Source organism: Oncorhynchus gorbuscha, linkage group LG03, assembly GCF_021184085.1.
Source record: "Oncorhynchus gorbuscha isolate QuinsamMale2020 ecotype Even-year linkage group LG03, OgorEven_v1.0, whole genome shotgun sequence".
NCBI lineage: Eukaryota > Metazoa > Chordata > Actinopteri > Salmoniformes > Salmonidae > Oncorhynchus > Oncorhynchus gorbuscha.
The window spans coordinates 70837921-70862120 of NC_060175.1; the positions used below are offsets into that span (position 1 = coordinate 70837921).

Sequence of the window (24200 nt, forward strand, 5' to 3'; positions counted from 1 at the left end):
ATGTTGCGTTTAGATTTTTGTTCTGTGTAAATTGACAATCATTCTGTCCAAATTAATAATCAATATTTGGCTGGGGGGCCGGTGTTTGCGTTTATAAATTGCCTTAGATAATAGTCTGTTGGGTTTCCGGACATCTAGACAGTACCCTCAATCTCAACCATGTCCCCAGTCTACAGGACTCCATCCTGTACTCAAATCTATGTATAGACCTATCGCTATGGTTACCACGAGACGAGAGTGCCTCCCACCTCGGATTGATTGGCTTAAAGTAGATCAGAAGTTGTCCACTGTAAGGAGTAACCTCCTTGTGACTTCAGTATAAACCACCTCTCACTAGCATGACAGCAGGTGACAGTAAGAGGGTTACTAGCCCAGGGGGGCGGAATTTAATCTGGACGACGAGAACACTCTATGACAAAATGTGTCTTTGCTGCCATGGCTGTCTGTCGCAGTAAAGGAATAAACGTTGGTTGACAAATGTAGAAATACCCACATCGACTGGCTCCCTTGTTGTGCATACTGGTGTAGTACTCTAGTAGGGCGAAAGGAAGCACAATTTGTTTTTTTAAGCGCACTATACTCTTACTCAGTTTAGGCTCATTGCACAGATCAAATTATACTAGGCTAATTTGGGACGGGGCGCTTTGCATGTCCTTTGAAAAGGCAGTAGAGAACCAATCATGAACAGGCTCTACAGGGGATTCTTGAAAAGTAAGTTTTATGTTTCAGGCAGAAAGATTAGACCGTTGATCGTTAATGACAAAAGGACGTAAATGTCTGTGGGTAATTAAGGAGGGTGCTACATGTAGGTGCTACACATCGATCAGATAGATATGTTTTGTGTAGAAAATACAAGGTCCTCTGTCATGTAAAAAAAAGGGAAAAAAAGGAATTATAGCCGCTCTGCACATTACATTTTTATTTGTAACGTTTGGAATATTGCACCCCACTGAGTAATACCCTGAAAGTGGTCAGCTTCTTGTCACCTCATGAATTTGACTTTGACCTGCTCCTAAACAAAGCATACAAATGTCAAACAAATCAAACAAAACGTTACTTACTCAAACTTTATTGATAGGAACAAATTATGTAACAAATGGGGGGGGAATGCAGAAAACACACATCTAAATGCAAAACCGTTTGAATAATAAATCATCAAAAAGTATAAACTGCAATATCTACATAAGTGTGACGATATACTGGATATATTCGTACTCTACCCCATGCGTCTTCAGCAATCTGAAGGATTTAAGAATGAAAATTAAATCGGCTGACCAAATCGTTTGCTGGTATATCAGCGTGGGAAAGTGTTGATGCAAAACAATACCGTAACAAAAGCATAATTCATTCCCATTGAATACAAACCCTGCTATCATCAACAGGCTCCTCACTGAAAAGGTGTGCAATGTGTACAACCCGATAAGGTCACAGGCTGGGGTAAAAAGACAGCACGTGAGCCATTGAGTAACACTTGAACCTAACACTGGAGACCTACTGTACTTTCCTTGCCTTTGAGCTCATGCAACAACTAGTGCATCAAGCATTATGTGTGAAACTGAGGGCAAGGAATACATGACCCTGATCTGGTTATCAATTTGTAGAAGTAAAAGTGATCATAATTATTGAATATGAAGCTATTATTCATAATCAATAACTGTATATACAAGAGTAAAGCGTGATAGTCAATTGTAACTGTAGAGTTTTAAGGGAATATTTGTCAAATCTATATAATGAGGACAACCTACTGTATGTGTGTCTGCTTAATGATAGCATAGTGTATCTTGTGTAGAGGTTTAACTAATAAAGGCAAAACAGCATACACCCTAAAAATGCACTAGTATAAATATTAGAGGTCGGCCGATTATGATTTTTCAACGCCGATACCGATTATTGTGGGACCAAAAAGGCAGATACCGATTAATCTGCCGAAATTAAAAAATATATTTGTAATAATGACAATTACAACAATACTGAATGAACACTTATTTTAACTTAATACACTGCTCAAAAAAATAAAGGGAACACTTAAACAACACAATGTAACTCCAAGTCAATCACACTTCTGTGAAATCAAACTGTCCACTTAGGAAGCAGCACTGATTGACAATACATTTCACATGCTGTTTCGCAAATGGAATAGACAACAGGTGGAAATTATAGGCAATAAGCAAGACACCCCCAATAAAGGAGTGGTTCTGCAGGTGGTGACCACAGACCACTTCTCAGTTCCTATGCTTCCTGGCTGATGTTTTGGTCACTTTTGAATGCTGGCGGTGCTTTCACTCTAGTGGTAGCATGAGACGGAGTCTACAACACACACAAGTGGCTCAGGTAGTGCAGCTCATCCAGGATGGCATATCAATGCGAGCTGTGGCAAGAAGGTTTGCTGTGTCTGTCAGCGTATTGTCCAGAGCATGGAGGAGCTACCAGGAGACAGGCCAGTACACCAGGAGACGTGGAGGAGGCCGTAGGAGGGCAACAACCCAGCAGCAGGACCGCTACCTCCGCCTTTGTGCAAGGAGGAGCAGGAGGAGCACTGCCAGAGCCCTGCAAAATGACCTCCAGCAGGCCACAAATGTGCATGTGTCTGCTCAAACGGTCAAAAACAGACTCCATGAGGGTGGTATGAGGGCCCGACGTCCACAGGTGGGGGTTGCGCTTACAGCCCAACACCGTGCAGGACGTTTGGCATTTGCCAGAGAACACCAAGATTGGCAAATTCGCCACTGGCGCCCTGTGCTCTTCACAGATAAAAGCAGGTTCGCACTGAGCACATGTGACAGACGTGACAGTCTGGAGACGCTGTGGAGAACGCTCTGCTGCCTGCAACATCCTCCAGCATGACCGGTTTGGCGGTGGGTCAGTCATGGTGTGGGGTGGCATTTCTTTGGGGGGCCACACAGCCCTCCATGTGCTCGCCAGAGGTAGCCTGACTGCCATTAGGTACCGAGATGAGATCCTCAGACCCCTTGGGAGACCATATGCTGGTGCGGTTGGCCCTGGGTTCCTCCTAATGCAAGACAATGCTAGACCTCATGTGGCTGGAGTGTGTCAGCAGTTCCTGCAAGAGGAAGGCATTGATGCTCTATGGACTGGCCCGCCCGTTCCCCAGACCTGATTCCAATTGAGCACATCTGGGACATCATGTCTCGCTCCATCCACCAACGCCACATTGCACCACAGACTGTCCAGGAGTTGGCGGATGCTTTAGTCCAGGTCTGGGAGGAGATCCCTCAGGAGACCATCCGCCACCTCACCAGGAGCCTGCCCAGGCGTTGTAGGGAGGTCATACAGGCACGTGAAGGCCACACACACTACTGAGCCTCATTTGGACTTGTTTTAAGGACATTACATCAAAATTGGATCAGCCTGTAGTGTGGTTTTCCACTTTAATTTTGAGTGTGACTCCAAATCCAGACCTACATTTGATTTCCATTGATCATTTTTGTGTGATTTTGTTGTCAGCACATTCAACTATGTAAAGAAAGAAGTATTTAATAAGAATATTTAATTCATTCAGATCTAGGATGTGTTATTTTAGTGTTCCCTTTATTTTTTGAGCAGTGTATAATACATCAATAAAATCAATTTAGCCTCAAGTAAATAATGAAACATGTTCAATTTGGTTTAAATAATGCATAATAGTGTTGGAGAAGAAAGTAAAAGTGCAATATGTGCTATGTAAGAAAGCTAACATTTCAGTTCCTTGCTCAGAACATGAGAACATATGAAAGCTGGTGGTTCCTTTTAACATGGGTCTTCAATATTCCCAGGTAAGAAGTATTAACCTAATATATTTTTAGGTTGTAGTTATTATAGGAATTATAGGACTATTTCCCTCTATACCATTTGTATTTCATTAACCTTTGACTATTGGATGTTCTTATAGGCACACCTCTCCTCGCTCCACCCTGGGCTTGAACCAGCAACACAACGACAACAGACACCATTGAAGCAGCGTTACCCATGCAGAGCAAGGGGAACAACTACTAGAAGGCTCAGAGCGAATGACGTTTGAAACGCTATTAGCGCGCGCTAACTAGCTAGCCATTTCACTTCGGTTACACCAGCCTCATCTCGGGAGTTTATAGGCTTGAAGTCATAAACAGCGCAATGCTTGACGCACAACGAAGAGCTGCTGGCAAAACGCACGAAAGTGCTGTTTGAATGAATGGTTACGAACCCGCTTCTACCTACCACAGCTCAGTCAGATACTTAGATACTTGCATTCTTGTATGCTCAGTCACATTATATGCAACGCAGGACACGCTAGATAATATCTAGTAATATCATCAACCATGTGTAGTTAACTAGTGATTATGATTGATTGTTTTTTATAAGATAAGTTTAATGCTAGCTAGCAACTTACCTTGGCTTACTGCATTCGCGTAACAGGCAGTCTCCTTGTGGAGTGCAACGAGAGAGAGGCAGGTCGTTATTGCATTGGACTAGTTAACTGTAAGGTTGCAAGATTGGATCCCCTGAGCTGACAAGGTGAAAATCTGTTGTTCTGCCCCTTAACGAGGCAGTTAACCCACCATTCCTAGGCCGTCATTGAACATAAGAATGTGTTCTTAACTGACTTGCCTAGTTAAATAAAGGAATTAAAAAATATATATATTTTTAAAAATCATCAAATCGTCACCCAAAAATACCAATTTCAGATTGTTATGAAAACTTGAAATCGGCCCTAATTAATCGGCCATTCCGATTAATCGGTCGACCTCTAATAAATATCATTAGAATGACACTCGAGCATGCCACGGGTGCAGTTTCTTGGGGGGAGGGGTGTCAGGGGGCACCTCGCCCAACTCACCTCTACATTATCACATTTAAAACAATCTGCATCATTCCTGTTTGATCAAATTATGTTACATACAGTAGGTTGCATTATGTCCAATCGGACTTGCTTATGTATAACATGTTATATTACATTTGGATGAAAAACCACCTCACACACTACATTAGGGCCTGTCTTTGGATATCAAAGAACTACTGTAGCAAACCAATAATAGATAAGAAACTTGGAATAAAGAATATTTGTTCCAAAGACTAATTAGAATTCAGGGAGTCATTGCTGGTAGTGCATTTAGAGCACTCCCTCTTCCACTGTATCATTACATCTCGTCATTTTTTGCATATCAGTGGTTGAAAAGACAAAGTGATTTGACTGCCGGACATCCAATCACAGGCTGGATGCTCCTTTCCTTACTGAAACCATGTCACAGTTCCTTGTGTTATCTGAGGCCTCAAGGCTAAAACACAGATTAGCTCTCTCCCTAGCATGTTCCACATAGGAGGATAGTTTCCTTGACACTTTCCCTCGTGGCTTTGTTGCCTGCTTTGTCCAAGCATGTTTAGCCTAACACTTTTGTGTAAAGAGTATTCCACATATCTTCTGCTTATCGCTGATGGTCAGATATCAAACAGTTCAGCTTCCTTTTCCTTCCAGAAGGCAAAGCTTCGCTCAATGTACCTGCTGATCTCCTCATTGCTGAACTCTTTCAGTTCGTAGATCAGATTGATTGAGTCTTCATTGGGCTCTTCTCTGTGCGGAGGTTCATATATGGGTGTGACTATGGTGACTTGAAGTGGAACAGGTGCAATGTCCTGCGTCACACACTTCCCTACACTCTGTACTGTGGTCTCAGTTGTCACAACTTGGCCTACTGAGTCTTGCAAAGCCTCCTGAACAGTATCCTGCCCAGTTTTCTGTGCTGAATCCTGCACAGAAGTCTGAACTGTGTCTTTTGGGACACTCTCTTGTGCTACACTTTCAGTCTTCACAGCATCCTGAATAGGCCCATTCGTTGGACTCGGCTCAGTGTTCACATCTGCCGGAACAGTCTCCTCCACTGTGTCCTTCACTGCACTCTGCTCTGCATGGTTAATGCAGTCCTGAGCAGTAAGCTGGACACTATCCTGTACAGCAATCGAAGGCAAATACATGTTTGGTTCTGGGGCAGGCAACGGCACCTGGACTGGCACTACCGACACCTCAGGAGCAATTGAAAGTAGCGAGGCGGTCATCATTCCTCCCCCATCCGCAGAATCACCAAAGTACTTTTGCTTAATGTCTTCAAAGCTGTCCGCCCAGTCCCGCTTCCCTTGCTCAATCTCCTCCATGACCTCACGGTGGAACTGGCGAATCAGCTCCCAGCTGTAGCTTCCGAGACGGTCGAACATCTCGTAGCACAGTAGGTGGCGGAACTTGCGCTCGCTGCGTGACATGCTCATCTCTAGGAGTTGGAAGTAGCCCAGCATAAAGAGGTCTAGGGTTAGGGTCTCATAGCTGACCGGTGCTCCATTAACGTGTGGCAGGAAATGCTCCGGCCAGTAGATCATTTGGGCCCGACTGAGCCGGCGGATCTGGCGAGTGGGCACCTGGCTCATGATGGTCCTCCAGTGGCCAATCAGGTTCCCTACCACTTGCCTGGACTTCATGAATAGGAGTGTTTTGTCATCCTCACTCGGTGTGTCTCCTTCCAGATCAGCGGTGAACCGGTTATAGTCGTCCAGACCCACCCTTAGACTTCCCCGTTTGGCTGTGTACTTTGGCCTGTAGGACTCTGAGAGGGTGTACTTTCTCCAGTGTTCCAGGAACAAGAAGACGATCCGCTCCTTCCTCATCTCAATGCACTCTTGGACGTAGCTCATGTCCGTCTGCACCTCCAGGCTCCGGGTCAGCTGCTCGTGGTTCAGTATAGGGTCTGTAGACAGAACCTGGTTGAACTGATCAGACTGAGGGATCACATCAGAAGACTGGTATGTAAGAGGAGCATGAGATGGCATGATTACAGGTTCCTCCACCAGAGGCAGAGATTCCTGGACTGGAGAAAAGTCTCCATTGTTAGGGGACTGAAGGACCTCTGCAGGGGAACACGGGACCTCATCTTCCTGAATCGGCTCGGGAGATAACTGGACTCGCTCACCGCAGGGAGGGACCTCTTGCGCTTGTACACCCGGTTCGTTTTGTCATCAGCAAGCTGGAACTGGTTCTGAATCTCATAGTTGGCCTTCAGGTTCTTCACAGATACGCCACACTGCTTGATCTCCTTCTCCACCTCCTCCCTAGTGGAGAACGACTGGGATCGTCCGATGACCCCAGTGGCAATGGATCCTGCTGGGGTCATCTGGCCCATCCTATTGTTACTCCCTTCCTCCTGAGCATATCCGGGAGATATCAAATCCAAGATGTCTATTGTCTTGCCTCCCAGGGTGGCCAGGAGAATGGCCATGCTCTTGAGCAGCGTTGAGATTTTGCTGCACCAGGCTGGCAGATCTTCCGCTTGCCCATGAACTTGCTTGGGGTTGATGTAGAAGTGCTCCTGGTTGAGGGCGGCAGACACGGGAAGAAGTTGTTGAAGCTCTCGCTCCAACTCTTCCAGTTCCTTTTCCACCTCCGTCACCTTATGCATGACCTGCAGGTTCTCGATTTGCTTCTCAATGCGGATGAGGTCGTCCTCCATCATCAGCTCTCCAAAGGGGCCCAGGATGGCATTGTGGACATGAGAGTAGTGCCACTCTTGAGGCTGGTAGTGTCCACTGGCCGCAAACTAGATTAGAGTTCAAGGGACAGCAAAGAACAACAGAAAAGAGGGGGGAAGGGGGAAGTTCCTTCAGCTTGTACTTCCTGGTGTACTGTTAACACACGGCGCATGTTCATACTTCCTCGTCACACAGGATTTACATGGATTTAGTGGTGCAATGGCACTGCCTCAGTACAAGCTTCATAACTCCTAGATTAGCTGAGTCAGGGCACAGGCTACTCCTTTATGAAATCAGGGTGGAAAAATCCCCAGCGCACAACTGCTGGCTGAATATGGTTGGGTGTATGGGTTCACTTTATTTGGAGGTCTGCATTTAAACTGCTTAGGATTCATTATTTAATAGTTGAACTATTATAACGGTTTGTAAATCATTCAATGTCATTTGTATATGTATAAATAAATTATAATGGAGAGGATCAGGCTTACGCATGTATATGGTTAACAAAATATGTCATTAATGGTTATAAGCAGTTTACAAGCAGACCTTGAAATAGAATGTTCAAGTTTTATGTCATGATGAAAAAAGTTCCCTTTCTGTTTTGATCATTGGGGCAAATTAATTATACTCTTCCTGGTTAGTATTTCATTATAATTGTGTGTGAACAGTTTTGCTTTATAAATACCTATTTGTTTGATAGGGAGTTTTCATAGGCTTATCCATAGCAAAAAAAGAAACCCGGAGAAGCATCCTCAAAGAAGTAGATAACGTGGAGTGTATAGATGGACATGGAGCTCGTGTGAATAGGCCTTGCATCACACCACTGAATCAGCATGTAATGACTTAGAGCTGCACTGCTCCATCACCAATTACTAGCCACACTGTGAAGCCATCAGCCAGATCCTACTGCATATCAGGCTTTTAAACGGGCTAGAACTGGAATGGGCACCATAGCCTGTAAGTATCCATTCCACCACACTCTGCAGGGCCTGGGTTCAGCACAAAAGTCAAGTAAAATAAAAAAAGATGCATGCATTTGTTGTGACCCCTGAACTCAATATATCAAAGCAGGATATACAGTATCTGCATGGCCTGATGGAAGGGTGACAAACAATCCGATTCAGCATCATTTAGATTGTACTTGAAATGGTTGGGAAATGGGAAATGGTTACATCAGCATACAATGTATGTGTTCTTCATCGACTTAAAAATAATGAAGGCATCTGTCACTATATTAGTACAGTAGTCAATGCCCACCATCTTAGATGGAACAGGTACTGACTTAAGTATATGAAATCATATTTAACGTTCCAGTCAAAACAAAGCAAACTGATATGTTTAAATAAAATATAGATTATATAAATGAACAAACACCTACAGTACCAGTCAAAAGTTTGGAGACACCTACTCATTACAATGTGTTTCTTTATTTTGACTATGTTCTACATTGTACAATAATAGTGAAGACATCAAGACTATGAAATAACACATATGGAATCATGTAGCAACCAAAAAAGTGTTCAAAAAATCAAAATATATTTTTAGATTCTTCAAAGTAGCCACCCTTTGCCTTGATGACAGCTTTGCACACTCTTGGCATTCTCTCAACCAGCTTCATAAGGAATGCTTTTCCAACAGTCTTGACTTCACTCTGCAGTCCAACTCATCCCAAACCATCTAAATTAGGTTGAGGTCGGGTGATTGTGGAGGCCAGGTCATCTGATGCAGCACTACATCACTCTCCTTCTTAGCCAAATAGCCCTTACACAGCCTTGAGGTGTTTTTGGGTCATAGTCCTGTTGAAAAACAAATGCTAGTCCCACTAAGTGCAAACCAGATGGGATGGCGTATCATTGCAGAATGATGTGGTAGCCATGCTGGTTAAGTGTGCCTTGAATTCTAAATAAATCACAGACAGTGTCACCAGTACAGCAACATCACACCTCCTCCATTCATGGTGGGAACCACACATGCCGAGATCATCCGTTCACCTACTCTGCATCTCACAAAGACACGACAGACCAAAAGGACAGATTTCCACAGGTCTAATGTCCATTGCTAGTGTTTTTTTGGTCCAAGCAAGTCTCTTCTTCTTATTGGTGTCCTTTAGTACTGGTTTCTTTGCAGCAATTCGACCATGAAGACCTGATTCACGCTGTCTCCTCTGAACAGTTGATGTTGAGATGTGGCTGTTACTTGAACTCTGGGAAGCATTTATATGGGCTGCAATTTCTGAGGCTTGTACTCTAATGAACTTGTCCTCTGCAGCAAAGGTAACTCTGTGTCTTACTGTCCTGTAGCAGTCCTCATGAGAGCCAGTTTCATCACAGCACTTGAAGGTTTTTGCAACTGCACTTGAAGAAACTTTAAAAGTTCTTGAAATTTCCCAGATTGACTGACCTTCATGTCTTGATGGGCTGTTGTTTTTCTTTGCTTATTTGAGCTATTCTTGCCATAATATGGACTTGCTCTTTTACCAAATTGGGCTATATTCTGGCTCAAACGCATTAAGAAGGAAAGAAATTCCACAAATGATCTTTTAACAAGGCACACCTGTTAATTGAAATGCATTCCAGGTCACTACCTCATGAAGATGGTTGAGAGAATTCCAAGAGTGTGCAAAGCTGTCATCAAGGCAAAGGGTGGCTACTTTGAAGAATCTAAAAATATATTTTGATTTGTTTAACACTTTTTTGGTTACTACATGATTCTATGTGTTATTTCATAGTGATGTTTTCACTATTATTCTACGATGTAGAAAATAGTAAAAATAAAGAAAAACTAGAATGAGTAGGTGTGTCCAAACTTTTGACTGGTATTGTCTGATGCAAGTTTCCTATTATCAATAGTTCTAAAAGAGGGACAAGAGCAAATAATCCCTCAAACTGCTTTAAAGACATTCGCCATGGGGAATACATGCACAGTTCTAACATGTCAATCAATTATTCCTCTTTTTAATTGTATTATGATAAAACTGATGCCATTGAGAAAAATCATTTATGTTCAAGCTCCCACAGGTAATAGTATCCGATACTAAGGGCACAGGTACTAGTACCAAGCAGCCAGGCAGACCAGAGACTTCGACGACACATACTAACTTATTGACACATAACAAGACTTAAAACATAACCTCTGAAAAAGATTGTTGTTCATCTAATAACAAAACATGTACAGTGCCTTCGGAAAGAATTCAGACCCCTTTATTTTTTTAAATTACAGCCTTATTCTAACATGGATTAAATAACAAGAAATCCTCAGCAATCTACACACAATACCCCATATTGACAAAGCGAAAACAAGTTTTTAGACTTAAAAATACAAAACAGAAATACTTATTTACATAAGCATGAGACACGAAATTGAGCTCATGTGCATCCTGTTTCCATTGATCATCCTTCAGATGTTTCTACAACTTGACTGAAGTCCATCTTTGGTAAATTCAATTGATTGGACATGATGTGGAAAGGCACACACCTGTCTATATAAGGTCCCATAGTTGACAGTGCATGTCAGAGCAAAAACCAAGCCATGAGGTTGAAGGAATTGTCCGTAGAGCTCAGAGACAGGATTGTGTCGCAGCACAGATCTGGCGAAGCGTACCAAAAATGTCTGCAGCATTGAAGGTCCTCAAGAACACAGTGGCCTCCATAATTCTTAAATGGAAGAAGTTTAGAATCACCAAGACTTCTCCTAGAGCTGGCCGCCCGGACAAACTGAGCAATTGGGGGAGAAGGGCCTTGGTCAGTGAGGTGACCAAGAACCCGATGATCACTCTGACAGAGCTCTAGAGTTCCTCTGTGGAGATGGGAGAACCTTGCAGAAGGACAAACATCTCTGCAGCACTCCACCAAATCAGGCCTTTATGGTAGAGTGGCCAGATGGAAGCCACTCCTCAGTAAAGGCACATGACAGCCCGCTTGGAGTTTGCCAAAAGGCACCTAAAGACTCACCGACCATGAGAGACAAGATTGGTCTGATGAAACCAAGATTTAACTCTTTGGCCCGAATGCCAAGCGTCACATCTGGAGAAAACCTGGGAACATCACAACAGTGAAGCATGGTGGTGGCAGCATCATGCTATGGCAATGTTTTTCAGCAGAAGGGACAGGGAGACTAGTCAGGATCGAGGAAAAGATGAACGGAGGAAAGTACAGCGATATCATTGATGAAAACTTGCCCCAGAGCGCTCAGGACCTCAGACTGGGGCAAAGGTTCACCTTCTAACAGGACAATGACCCTAAGCACACAGCCAAAACAATGCAGGAGTGGCTTGGGGACAACTCTTTGAATGTCCTTGAGAGGCCCAGCCAGAGCCCAGACTTGAACCCGATCGAACAGCTCTGGAGAGACCTGAAAATAGCTGTGCAGCAACGCTCCGCATCCAACCTGACAGAGCTTGAGAGGATCTGCAGAGAAGAATGGGAGAAAATCCCCAAATACAGGTGTGTCAAGCTTGTAGCGTCATACCCAAGAAGACTTGAGGCTGTAATCGCTACAACAAAGTACTAGGTAAAGGGTCTGAATACTTATGTATATGTAATAGTTCCGTTTTTTATTTGTAACACATTTGCAAACATTTTTAAACACCTGTTTTTGCTTTGTCATTATGGGGTATTGTGTGTAGACTGATGAGAGGAAATACAAAATAAAATAAAAATAGAATAAGGCTTTAAGAGAACAAAATATGAAAAATGTCGAGGAGTTTGAATACTTTTCGAAGGCACTGTATATTAAAACGTAAAAGTAATGACTGAAAGTAGACTGCTCGTGTAGAAGTCCTCAAACCACCTGACTACAACCTGCCTACTTCTAAACAGATTATAAAATGAACAATCAATTCAGATTATAAACTCAGCCATCAGATACTGCAACACCCATAAAACATCAGAAGCACTACAACTATAATGTTCTTACTCAAACCAAACCTAGCTCCCTTTAAGGAATATAATCCATATACCATATTCTGACATGCAGTGGTGGCCATATCAAGCTCTTTCAAAAGACACAGCAAAGGCTTGAGCATGCGTTCAAACAAAACCAACCCACCAAAATCGCACACCAACCCACATTTCAGCCATCCTCCTTGTGCTTTCAATCCCTTTTAACCACGTTTGACTGTGGTATTCCCCCGAGCACCAATTATGTGACAGCAGCACAAAAAGGAGAGCTGAAACTGTGAATCTTTCTCATCACACTTGGACTTCTATCTTTCTCTCACACCCCCTCCCATTCATGCCTACCTTGCGTTTGTGTTCTTCCTCCTCCTGCATCTTGACCTGGAGCTTGCGTACCATGACCTGCCTCTTCCACTCGGGGATGGCCCGGCCCTGCTCATCGTGTGTGGGCACGAGGGCCTCCACGTCCGCCAGGCTACCCTTCCTGGTCTGACCCATCAGGCTAGATGCCGACGCTGCTCCGCTGCCATTCCCATTGAGGAGCTGCTCGCTGCTCTGAGAGGTGGAGAGGGTCCGGGGCGTGCCAGTGCCAACCGGGCTGGGGGTGGTGGGTGGCGAAGTGGCGCTGGCAGCAGGAGGCGGGGACATGGGCTTGGCTGATGGCGGGCTGACCGTGCGGGTCGGGGGCGGGGACGTAGGACTCTCTCCCTGGAGGATGGAAGGGGTATAAAAGTCAAACTGGAGTTTGTCCATGGCTTAAACTACATGGGCTCAATTGCAATATCCATACACTTCATAGAATCTACAACATTGACACTCCCCTATGTACATCGCCTTTGGAACGTATTCAGACCCCTTGACGTTTTCCACATTTTGTTAGGTTACAGCCTAATTCTAAAATGGATAAAATAAAATAAAAAATCCAGGCCTCCCGGGTGGCGCAGTGGTTAAGGGCGCTGTACTGCTGCGCCAGCTGTGCCACCAGAGACTCTGGGTTCACGTCCAGACTCTGTCTTAACCGGCCGTGACCGGGAGGTCCGTGGGGCGACGTAAAATTGGCCTAGCATCTTCCGGGTTAGGCAGGGTCTGGCCGGTAGGGAAATCCTTGTCTCATCGCACACCAGCGACTCTTGTGGCGGGCTGGGCGCAGTGTGTGCTAACCAAGGTTGCACGGTGTTTCCTCTGACACATTGGTGCGGCTGGCTTCCGGGTTGGATGCGCGCTGTGTTAAGAAGCAGTACGGCTAGGTTGGGTTGGGTATCGGAGGACGCATGACTTTCAACCTTCGTCTCCCCGAGCCCGTACGGGAGTTGTAGCGATGAGACAAGATAGTAGCTACTAAACAATTGGATACCACGAAATTGGGGAGAAAAGGGTCATAAAAAAAAATTTAAATTACTTTTTCCTCAACAATCTACAAAAATACATTAAAAAAATAATCAGACCCTTTGCTATGAGACTCGAAATTGAGCTCAGGTTTCCATTGATCATCCTTCAGATGTTTATACAACTTGATTGGTGTCCATCTGTGGTAAATTCAATTGATTGGACATGATTTGGAAAGGCACACACCTGTCTATATAAGGTCCCACAGCTGACAGAGCATGTCAGAGCAAAAACCAAGCCATGAGGTTGAAGGAATTGTCCGTAGAGCTCAGAGATAGGATTATGTCGAATGCACAGATCTGGCGAAGGGTACCAAAAAAATTCTGCAGCATTGAAGTTCCCCAAAAACACAGTGGCCTCTATCATTCTTAAATGGAAGAAGTTTGGAACCACCAAAACTCTTCCTAGAGCTGGTCGCCCGACCAAACTGAGCGGGGGAGAAGGGTCTTGGTCAGGGAGGTGACCAAGAATCCGATAGTCACTCTGACAGAGCTCTGGAGTTCCTCTGTGGAGATGGGATAATCTTCCAGAAGGACAAACATCTCTGCAGCACTCCACCAATCAGGCCTTTATGGTAGTGACCAGACGGAAGCCACTCCTCAGTAAAGGCACATGACAGCCCGCTTGGAGTTTGCCAAAAGACAACTTAAGCACTCCCAGACCACAAGGAACACGATTCTCTGGTCTGATGAAAACATGATTTAACTATTTGGCCTGAATGCCAAGCGTCACATCTGGAGGAAACCTGGGACCATCCCTACGGTGAAGCATGGTGGTGGCAGCATCATGCTGTGAGGATGTTTTTCAGTGGCAGGGACTGGGAGACTAGTCAGGATTGAGGCAAAGATGAACGGAGCAAAGTACAGAGAGATCCTTGATGAAAACCTGCTCCAGAGTGTTCAGGACCTCAGACTGGGCTGAAGGTTCACCTTCCAACAGGACAACAACCCTAAGCACACAGCCAAGACAACACAGGAGTGGCTTCGGGACAAGTCTCTGAATGTCCTTGAGTGTCCCAGTCAAAGCACGGAATTGAACCCAATCGAATAACTCTGGAGAGACCTGAAAATAGCTGTGCAGCAATGCTCCCCATCCAACCTGACAGAGCTTGAGAGGATCTGCAGAGAAGAATGGGAGAAACTCCCCAAATACAGGTGTGCCAAGCTTGTAGCGTCATACCCAAGAAGACTCAACGCTGTAATTGCTGCCAAAGGTGCTTCAACAAAGTACTGAGTAAAGGGTCTGAATACTTACGTAAATGTGATATATATATATATATAAAACTATATATTACCAAACATTTCTAAAAACCTGTTTTTGCTTTGTCATTATATGCGGTATTGTGTGTAGACTGATGAGGTAAAACATTTTTTTAAATTACATTTTGGAATAAGGCTGTAACGTAACAAAATTTGGGGGAAAATCAATGGGTCTGAATACTTTCCGATGGCACTGTATTTATTTGGACAGTGAAGCTAAAACATTAAATTTGTCTCTATACGCCAGTATTTTGGATTTGAGATTAAATGTTTTATATGAGGTGACTGTACAGAATGTCACTTTTTATTTGAGGGTATTTTCATACATATGTTTTACCATTTAGAAATGAAAGCACTTTATGTATCTAGTCCCCCCATTTGAAGGTATCATAAGTATTTGGGAAAATTTACTTAGTGTATTAAAGTATTCAAAAGTTTCATATTCCTAGTACGCAATGACCACATCAAGCTTGCTTGCAACTCTACAAACTTGTTGGATGCATTTGCAGTTTGTTTTGGTTGTTAAAAATTTACCCTCACACATCACCACACTTTATATACCAGGGTTGACTGGCCTTCTCTTGTCAATCGTAGGCTCAGTCACTGGTATACTTTTATTTAGAAAGACATTTTGGGGACTCTACCATTTTATTTGGCCATTTTTATTGTTCAGAAATGTGGTGGGTACTCTCTTCGTTCGCTGGACTTTATCCTGCTAACTGTTACAAATGTCTGAACTGAATTTGGTAAAAGGTCTTTTACGTCCTATGCGCCATCGGCTTGGAACGCCTTACAAAATACTTTTAAACTTGAAGAACTTGTCCTGATTGGTGATTTTAAATAATTGATGAAGGATTTTGAGGCTGATTCCCTAACCTGTCAATGTTTTTATTTTGCTGTTTTTGTTAAACTCTTGTGAATTCTATTTTTTTTACTAGATTACCAGTAGTTTTTCATGTCTGTCTGTAAACATCAAAAGGTTAGTAATTGAAACAATATTTCTAATGTAAATAATGTGGGAAATGGTTGGTGGGGCTCTAAACAATAATCATGTCAAATAAGTTGTCGTTTTGTGATATAATTAAGAACTGTATAACCAAATAATGGTAACTCTACAAATGTATTTGTCCCAGTTATCAGATTTACAGCTGTTTATGCACGGTTAGCCTAGGAAACTCGACCAAAGACGAGAGACAAAGAACAATTTCCTCTCACTACTATAGGTGGTTATCTATTCTAAGCAAACAGAGTGAAGGACAAGGACTGCTGAACACCACGTGCTACACCTCTGGAAGATCCGTTATAACAGACACTCCGAGACCAAGAGGCTACAACTACAAAAGACATGGTGATCTCTGGTGGACAACCAGACTTACACAGAGACTTTCTATCGACTGACTCCACAGACTGATCGGGCGCTTTCAACAGGGCGAGACGACAAAGACACCTTGCATTTTTAAATCCGAATGAGCAGTTGTTGGGGTGCTAAATATCCATACTTACGATGAGCCTCCTCCCGCACTTTCTTCCACCCCCTTTCATTGTGTAACAAACCGTCATATCGGGTTAGACCAATAGGGATTTTTCATCGCATCATGTTAATAATCACTGTATAATCTATCCTTCTATTGTTTATTTATTTATTGTTTTTCCCCCCCCGTTTTCTCCCCAATTGGTAGTTGCAGTCTTGTCTCATCGCTGCAACTCCCATATGGACTCGGGAGAGGCGAAGGTCGAGAGCCATGCGTCCTCTGAAACACAACCCAACCAAGCCGCACTGCTTCTTGACACAATGCCCACTTAACCCGGAAGCCAGCCACACCAATGTGTCCGAGGAAACACCGTGCACCTGGCGACCGTGTCAGCATGCACTGCCCCCGGACCGCCACAGGAATCGCTAGTGCGCAGTGGGACAAGGACATCCCTGCCGGCCAAACCCTCCCCTAACCCGGACGATGCTGGGCCAAATGGGTCTCCCGGTCGCGATCGGCTGCAACAGAGCCTGGACTCGATCCCAGAATCTCTAATGGAACAGCTAGCATTGCGATGCAGTGCCTTAGACCACCGCACCACTCGGGAGGCCATGTTGATGTATTTCTGTGTGATTATTTCATTAGTTAGTAAATAAATAATTAAGCCAATTTGTGTAAGCTGATTCATCATGGAGAATAGGGTTTGTGCAGATTTAACGGATTATTCCACGTTCAGAATGAGACTGATGAGGTAAATAAGAATGAATGAATTGACTGTGACTGATGTAAGAGATATTTATCTTTAGAGTTTAGTCGGGAGATAGGAACTGGTTAAATAACTTTTCCCGTGGTGCCCAAAGATCACGAATTGTTACATGATGAATTGAATCATCGTAATAATTAAACGTAGTTAATTGATTTGATAAAATAACTGTCAAACTGTCATGCAGGTGAATGAGGACCCAAAAGCGACTTGGCGAAAACAGAGTATTTAATCCAGAATAAACTTTACAAAACAAAAAGCATAATACTACACGTAAAGACGAGAACGGACTGGAGACTTGATCGAGAACTGCAGGTTGCCTCGGGAAGGCACTTGAACCTAGCAGACTCAGACACCTGCTCACCACGCAGCATCTGAGGGAAACACGACACGACAGGGCAAAACATAGACACAGCACGGTGAATTATAAATGAGGATCCGACAGGGCAGGTACGGGAAACAAGGAGTGAAATAGGGACTCTAATCAGGGAAAAGGATCGGGAACAGGTGTGGGAAGACTAAATGATGATTAGGGGAATAGGAACAGCTGGGAGCAGGAACGGAACGATAGAGAGAAGAGAGAGCGAGAGAGTGAGAGAGGGAGGGGGAGAGAGAGGGATAGAAAGAGGGAAAGAACCTAATAAGACCAGCAGAGGGAAACGAATAGAATGGGAAGCACAGGGACAAGACAAGATAATAAATGACAAAACATGACAGTACCCCCCACTCACCGAGCGCCTCCTGGCGCACTCGAGGAGGAATCCTGGCGGCAACGGAGGAAATCATCAATGAGTGAACGGTCCAGCACGTCCCGAGACGGAACCCAACTCCTCTCCTCAGGACCGTAACCCTCCCAATCCACTAAGTATTGGTGACCCCGTCCCCGAGAACGCATGTCCATGATCTTATGTACCTTGTAAATAGGTGCGCTCTCGACAAGGACGGGAGGGGGAGGGAAGACGAACGGGGGTGCGAAGAAAGGGCTTAACACAGGAGACATGGAAGACAGGATGGACGCGACGAAGATGTCGCGGAAGAAGCAGTCGCACAGCGACAGGATTGACGACCTGGGAGACACGGAACGGACCAATGAACCGCGGAGTCAACTTACGAGAAGCTGTCGTAAGAGGAAGGTTGCGAGTGGAAAGCCACACTCTCTGGCCGCAACAATACCTAGGACTCTTAATCCTGCGTTTATTGGCGGCTCTCACAGTCTGTGCCCTGTAGCGGCAAAGTGCAGACCTCACCCTCCTCCAGGTGCGCTCACAACGTTGGACAAACGCTTGAGCGGAGGGAACGCTGGACTCGGCAAGCTGGGAAGAGAATAGAGGAGGCTGATAACCCAGACTACTCTGAAACGGAGATAACCCGGTAGCAGACGAAGGAAGCGAGTTGTGAGCGTATTCTGCCCAGGGAGCTGTTCTGCCCAAGACGCAGGGTTTCTGAAAGAAAGGCTGCGTAGTATGCGACCAATCGTCTGATTGGCCCTCTCTGCTTGACCGTTAGACTGGGGATGAAACCCGGAAGAGAGACTGACGGACGCACCAATCAAACGACAGAACTCCCTCCAAAACTGTGACGTGAATTGCGGGCCTCTGTCTGAAACGGCGTCTAACGGGAGGCCATGAATTCTGAACACATTCTCGATAATGATTTGTGCCGTCTCCTTAGCGGAAGGAAGTTTAGCGAGGGGAATGAAATGTGCCGCCTTAGAGAACCTATCGACAACCGTAAGAATCACAGTCTTCCCCGCAGACAAAGGCAGACCGGTAATGAAGTCTAGGGCGATGTGAGACCATGGTCGAGAAGGAATGGGGAGCGGTCTGAGACGACCGGCAGGAGGAGAGTTACCCGACTTAGTCTGCGCGCAGTCCGAACAAGCAGCCACGAAACGGCGCGTGTCACGCTCCTGAGTCGGCCACCAAAAGCGCTGGCGAATAGACGCAAGAGTGCCTCGAACACCGGGATGACCAGCTAACTTGGCAGAGTGAGCCCACTGAAGAACAGCCAGACGAGTGGAAACAGGAACGAAAAGGAGGTTACTAGGACAAGCGCGCGGCGACGCAGTGTGCGTGAGTGCTTGCTTAACCTGTCTTTCAATTCCCCAGACTGTCAACCCGACAACACGCCCATAAGGAAGAATCCCTCGGGATCAGTAGAAGCCACAGAAGAACTAAACAGACGGGATAAGGCATCAGGCTTGGTGTTCTTGCTACCCGGACGGTAAGAAATCACAAACTCGAAACGAGCGAAAAACAACGCCCAACGAGCTTGACGGGCATTAAGTCGTTTGGCAGAACGGATGTACTCAAGGTTCTTATGGTCTGTCCAAACGACAAAAGGAACGGTCGCCCTCCAACCACTGTCGCCATTCGCCTAGGGCTAAGCGGATGGCGAGCAGTTCACGGTTACCCACATCATAGTTGCGCTCAGATGGCGACAGGCGATGAGAAAAATAAGCGCAAGGATGAACCTTATCGTCAGACTGGAAGCGCTGGGATAGAATGGCTCCCACGCCTACCTCTGAAGCGTCAACCTCGACAATGAATTGTCTAGTGACGTCAGGAGTAACGAGGATAGGAGCGGACGTAAAACGTTCTTTTAGAAGATCAAAAGCTCCTGGGCGGAACCGGACCACTTAAAACACGTCTTGACAGAAGTAAGAGCTGTGAGAGGGGCAGCAACTTGACCGAAATTACGAATGAAACGCCGATAGAAATTAGCGAAACCTAAAAAGCGCTGCAACGCGACACGTGACCTTGGAACGGGCCAATCACTGACAGCTTGGACCTTAGCGGAATCCATCTGAATGCCTTCAGCGGAAATAACGGAACCGAGAAAAGTAACGGAGGAGACATGAAAAGAGCACTTCTCAGCCTTTACGTAGAGACAATTCTCTAAAAGGCGCTGTAGAACACGTCGAACGTGCTGAACATGAATCTCGAGTGACGGTGAAAAAATCAGGATATCGTCAAGATAGACAAAAACAAAGATGTTCAGCATGTCTCTCAGAACATCATTAACTAATGCCTGAAAAACAGCTGGCGCATTGGCGAGACCAAACGGCAGAACCCGGTACTCAAAATGCCCTAACGGAGTGTTAAACGCCGTTTTCCACTCGTCCCCCTCTCTGATGCGCACGAGATGGTAAGCGTTACGAAGGTCCAACTTAGTAAAGCACCTGGCTCCCTGCAGAATCTCGAAGGCTGATGACATAAGGGGAAGCGGATAACGATTCTTAACCGTTATGTCATTCAGCCCTCGATAATCCACGCAGGGGCGCAGAGTACCGTCCTTCTTCTTAACAAAAAGAACCCCGCCCCGGCCGGAGAGGAAGAAGGCACTATGGTACCGGCGTCAAGAGACACAGATAAATAATCCTCGAGAGCCTTACGTTCGGGAGCCGACAGAGAGTATAGTCTACCCCGAGGAGGAGTGGTCCCCGGAAGGAGATCAATACTACAATCATACGACCGGTGAGGAGGAAGGGAGTTGGCTCGGGACCGACTGAAGACCGTGCGCAGATCATGATATTCCTCCGGCACTCCTGTCAAATCGCCAGGTTCCTCCTGAGAAGTGGGGACAGAAGAAATGGGAGGGATGGCAGACATTAAGCACTTCACATGACAAGATACGTTCCAGGATAGGATAGAATTACAAGACCAATTAATAGAAGGATTATGACATACTAGCCAGGGATGACCCAAAACAACAGGTGTGAAAGGTGAACGAAAAATCAAAAAGAAATAGTCTCACTGTGGTTACCAGATACTGTGAGAGTTAAAGGTAGTGTCTCAAATCTGATACTGGGAAGATGACTACCATCTAAGGCAAACATGGGCGTAGGCTTGTCTAACTGTCTGAAAGGAATGTTATGTTTCCGAACCCATGCTTCGTCCATGAAACAACCCTCAGCCCCAGAGTCAATCAAGGCACTGCATGTAGCACCCGAACCGGTCCAGCGTAGATGGACCGACATAGTAGTACAAGATCTAGATGAAGAGACCTGAGTAGTAGCGCTCACCAGTAGCCCTCCGCTTACTGATGGGCTCTGGCCTCTTACTGGACATGAATTAACAAAATGTCCATCAAATCCGCAATAGAGGCACAGGCGGTTGGTGATCCTCCGTTCCCTCTCCTTAGTCGAGATGCGAATCCCTCCCAGCTGCATGGGCTCAGTCTCAGAGCCAGAGGAGGGAGATGGTTGCGATGCGGAGCAGGGAAACACCGTTGATGCGAGCTCTCTTCCACGAGCCTGGTGACGAAGATCTACCCGTCGTTCTATGCGGATGGCGAGAGCAATCAAAGAGTCCACACTGGAAGGAACCTCCCGAGAGAGAATCTCATCTTTGACCACTGTGTGGAGTCCCTCCAGAAAACGAGCGAGCAGCGCCGGCTCGTTCCAGTCACTAGAGGCAGCAAGAGTACGAAACTCTATAGAGTAATCCGTTATGGATCGATCACCTTGGCATAGGGAAGCCAGGACCCTAGAAGCCTCCCCACCAAAAACTGAACGGTCAAAAACCCGAATCATCTCCTCTTTAAAGTTCTGGTAATTGTTAGAACAATCAGCCCTTGCCTCCCAGATAGCTGTGCCCCACTCTCGGGCCCGGCCAGTAAGGAGTGAAATGACGTAAGCAACCCGAGCTCTCTCTCTAGAGTATGTGTTGGGTTGGAGAGAGAACACAATCTCACACTGGGTGAGAAAGGAGCGGCACTCAGTGGGCTGCCCGGAGTAGCAAGGTGGGTTATTAACCCTAGGTTCTGGAGGCTCGGCAGGCCAGGAAGTAACAGGTGGCACGAGACGAAGACTCTGGAACTGTCCAGAGAGGTCGGAAACCTGAGCGGCCAGGCTCTCCACGGCATGGCGAGCAGCAGACAATTCCTGCTCGTGTCTGCCGAGCATGGCTCCTTGGATCTCGACGGCAGTGTTACGAGCGTCTGTAGTCGCTGGGTCCATTCCTTGGTCGGATCCTTCTGTCATGCAGGTGAATGAGGACCCAAAAGCGACTTGGCGAAAACAGAGTATTTAATCCAGAATAAACTTTACAAAACAAAAAGCATAATACTACACGTAAAGACGAGAACGGACTGGAGACTTGATCGAGAACTGCAGGTTGCCTCGGGAAGGCACTTGAACCTAGCAGACTCAGACACCTGCTCACCACGCAGCATCTGAGGGAAACACGACACGACAGGGCAAAACATAGACACAGCACGGTGAATTATAAATGAGGATCCGACAGGGCAGGTACGGGAAACAAGGAGTGAAATAGGGACTCTAATCAGGGAAAAGGATCGGGAACAGGTGTGGGAAGACTAAATGATGATTAGGGGAATAGGAACAGCTGGGAGCAGGAACGGAACGATAGAGAGAAGAGAGAGCGAGAGAGTGAGAGAGGGAGGGGGAGAGAGAGGGATAGAAAGAGGGAAAGAACCTAATAAGACCAGCAGAGGGAAACGAATAGAATGGGAAGCACAGGGACAAGACAAGATAATAAATGACAAAACATGACACAAACATATTAATGATGTTCACGGATCCCTCCGGCACGGCTCCTCATTCTGTTCACCAGTTCCGGAAGTCTACGTCACCGGCTTTCTAGGCTTCACTATCATCAACCCAGGACTGTCTTGTCTGATTACACACACCTGCTTGCCATTTCCCCTGATTAGTATGTTATATATGTGCCATCTGTTCCCTCTGTCTTTTGTCGGTTATTGTTCCCATGCCCATTGGTTGTGTGAGTACCTATGCGTTGGTGCAGCTATTATGCTGCGTGCTATATATAGTGTGTATTATGGAGATCGCCCCGTGACGTTCAACGAGGTTTACCCTCGCTCTTTTGTTTGGATACAGCCCAGTGTTTTTGTATACAGTGCCTTGCGAAAGTATTCGGCCCCCTTGAACTTTGTGACCTTTTGCCACATTTCAGGCTTCAAACATAAAGATATAAAACTGTATTTTTTTGTTGTGTTTTTGTTGTTTTTTGTCACGCCCAATTTTTCAGTTTTTGATTTGTTAAAAAAGTTTGAAATATCCAATAAATGTCGTCCCACTTCATGATTGTTTCCCACTTGTTGTTGATTCTTCACAAAAAAATACAGTTTTATATCTTTATGTTTGAAGCCTGAAATGTGGCAAAAGGTTGCAAAGTTCAAGGGGGCCGAATACTTTCGCAAGGCACTGTACGTGTTTGTTTTGGGTGTATTAAAAACTGTTTTTGTGTATTCCCGTGCCTGTCTCCAAATCCTTTATACCAGCGTGACAAATGATAGCAACGTCACAACACTAGTTTATCCAAATACATTTCATGAACATCACAATGCATTGATCCAGAAGTTGAAGTCAACACTATTGGTTTCTGATGCAGCGGGAATCATTTAGTCACTTGTCAGTACACTTGTAAATAATATTATATAAAACATTATACACAGTACCAGTCAAAAGTTTGGACACACCTACCCACTCAAGTTTTTCTTGAATGAAAAAAGAACCATATGGAATCATGGAACCAAAAAAGTGTTTGACAAATCAAAATATATTTTAGAGTCTTCAAATTAGCCACCATTTGCCTTGACGACAGCTTTGCACACTCTTAGCCTTCTCTCAACCAGCTTCATGAGGAATGCTTTTCCAACAGTCTTGAAGGAGTTCCCACATATGCTGAGCACTTGTTGGCTGCATTTCCTTCACTCTGCGGTCCAACTCATCCCAAACCATCTCAATTGGGTTGAGGTCAGGTGATTGTGGAGGCCAGGTCATCTGATGCAGCTCTCCTTCTTGGTCAAATAGCCTTACACAGCCTGAAGGTGTGTTGGGTCATTGTCCTGTTGAAAAATAAATGATAGTCCCACTAAGAGCAAACCAGATGGAATGACATATTGATGCAATATATACATATTGCTGGTATATATATATTACCTCCTCCATGCT

The 24200-nt window shown here is 45.2% G+C and overlaps 1 protein-coding gene across 1 annotated transcript in view; it reads right to left on the reverse strand.

Annotated features, from left to right (window-relative positions):
• The window catches only part of espn (espin), a 107935-nt gene that overhangs the window by 5943 nt on the left and 77792 nt on the right, over positions 1-24200 (reverse strand). Inside the window, 1 exon segment of the mRNA XM_046343563.1 lies at positions 12729-13091. Within this exon segment, the coding sequence (XP_046199519.1) occupies positions 12729-13091 (363 nt within the window).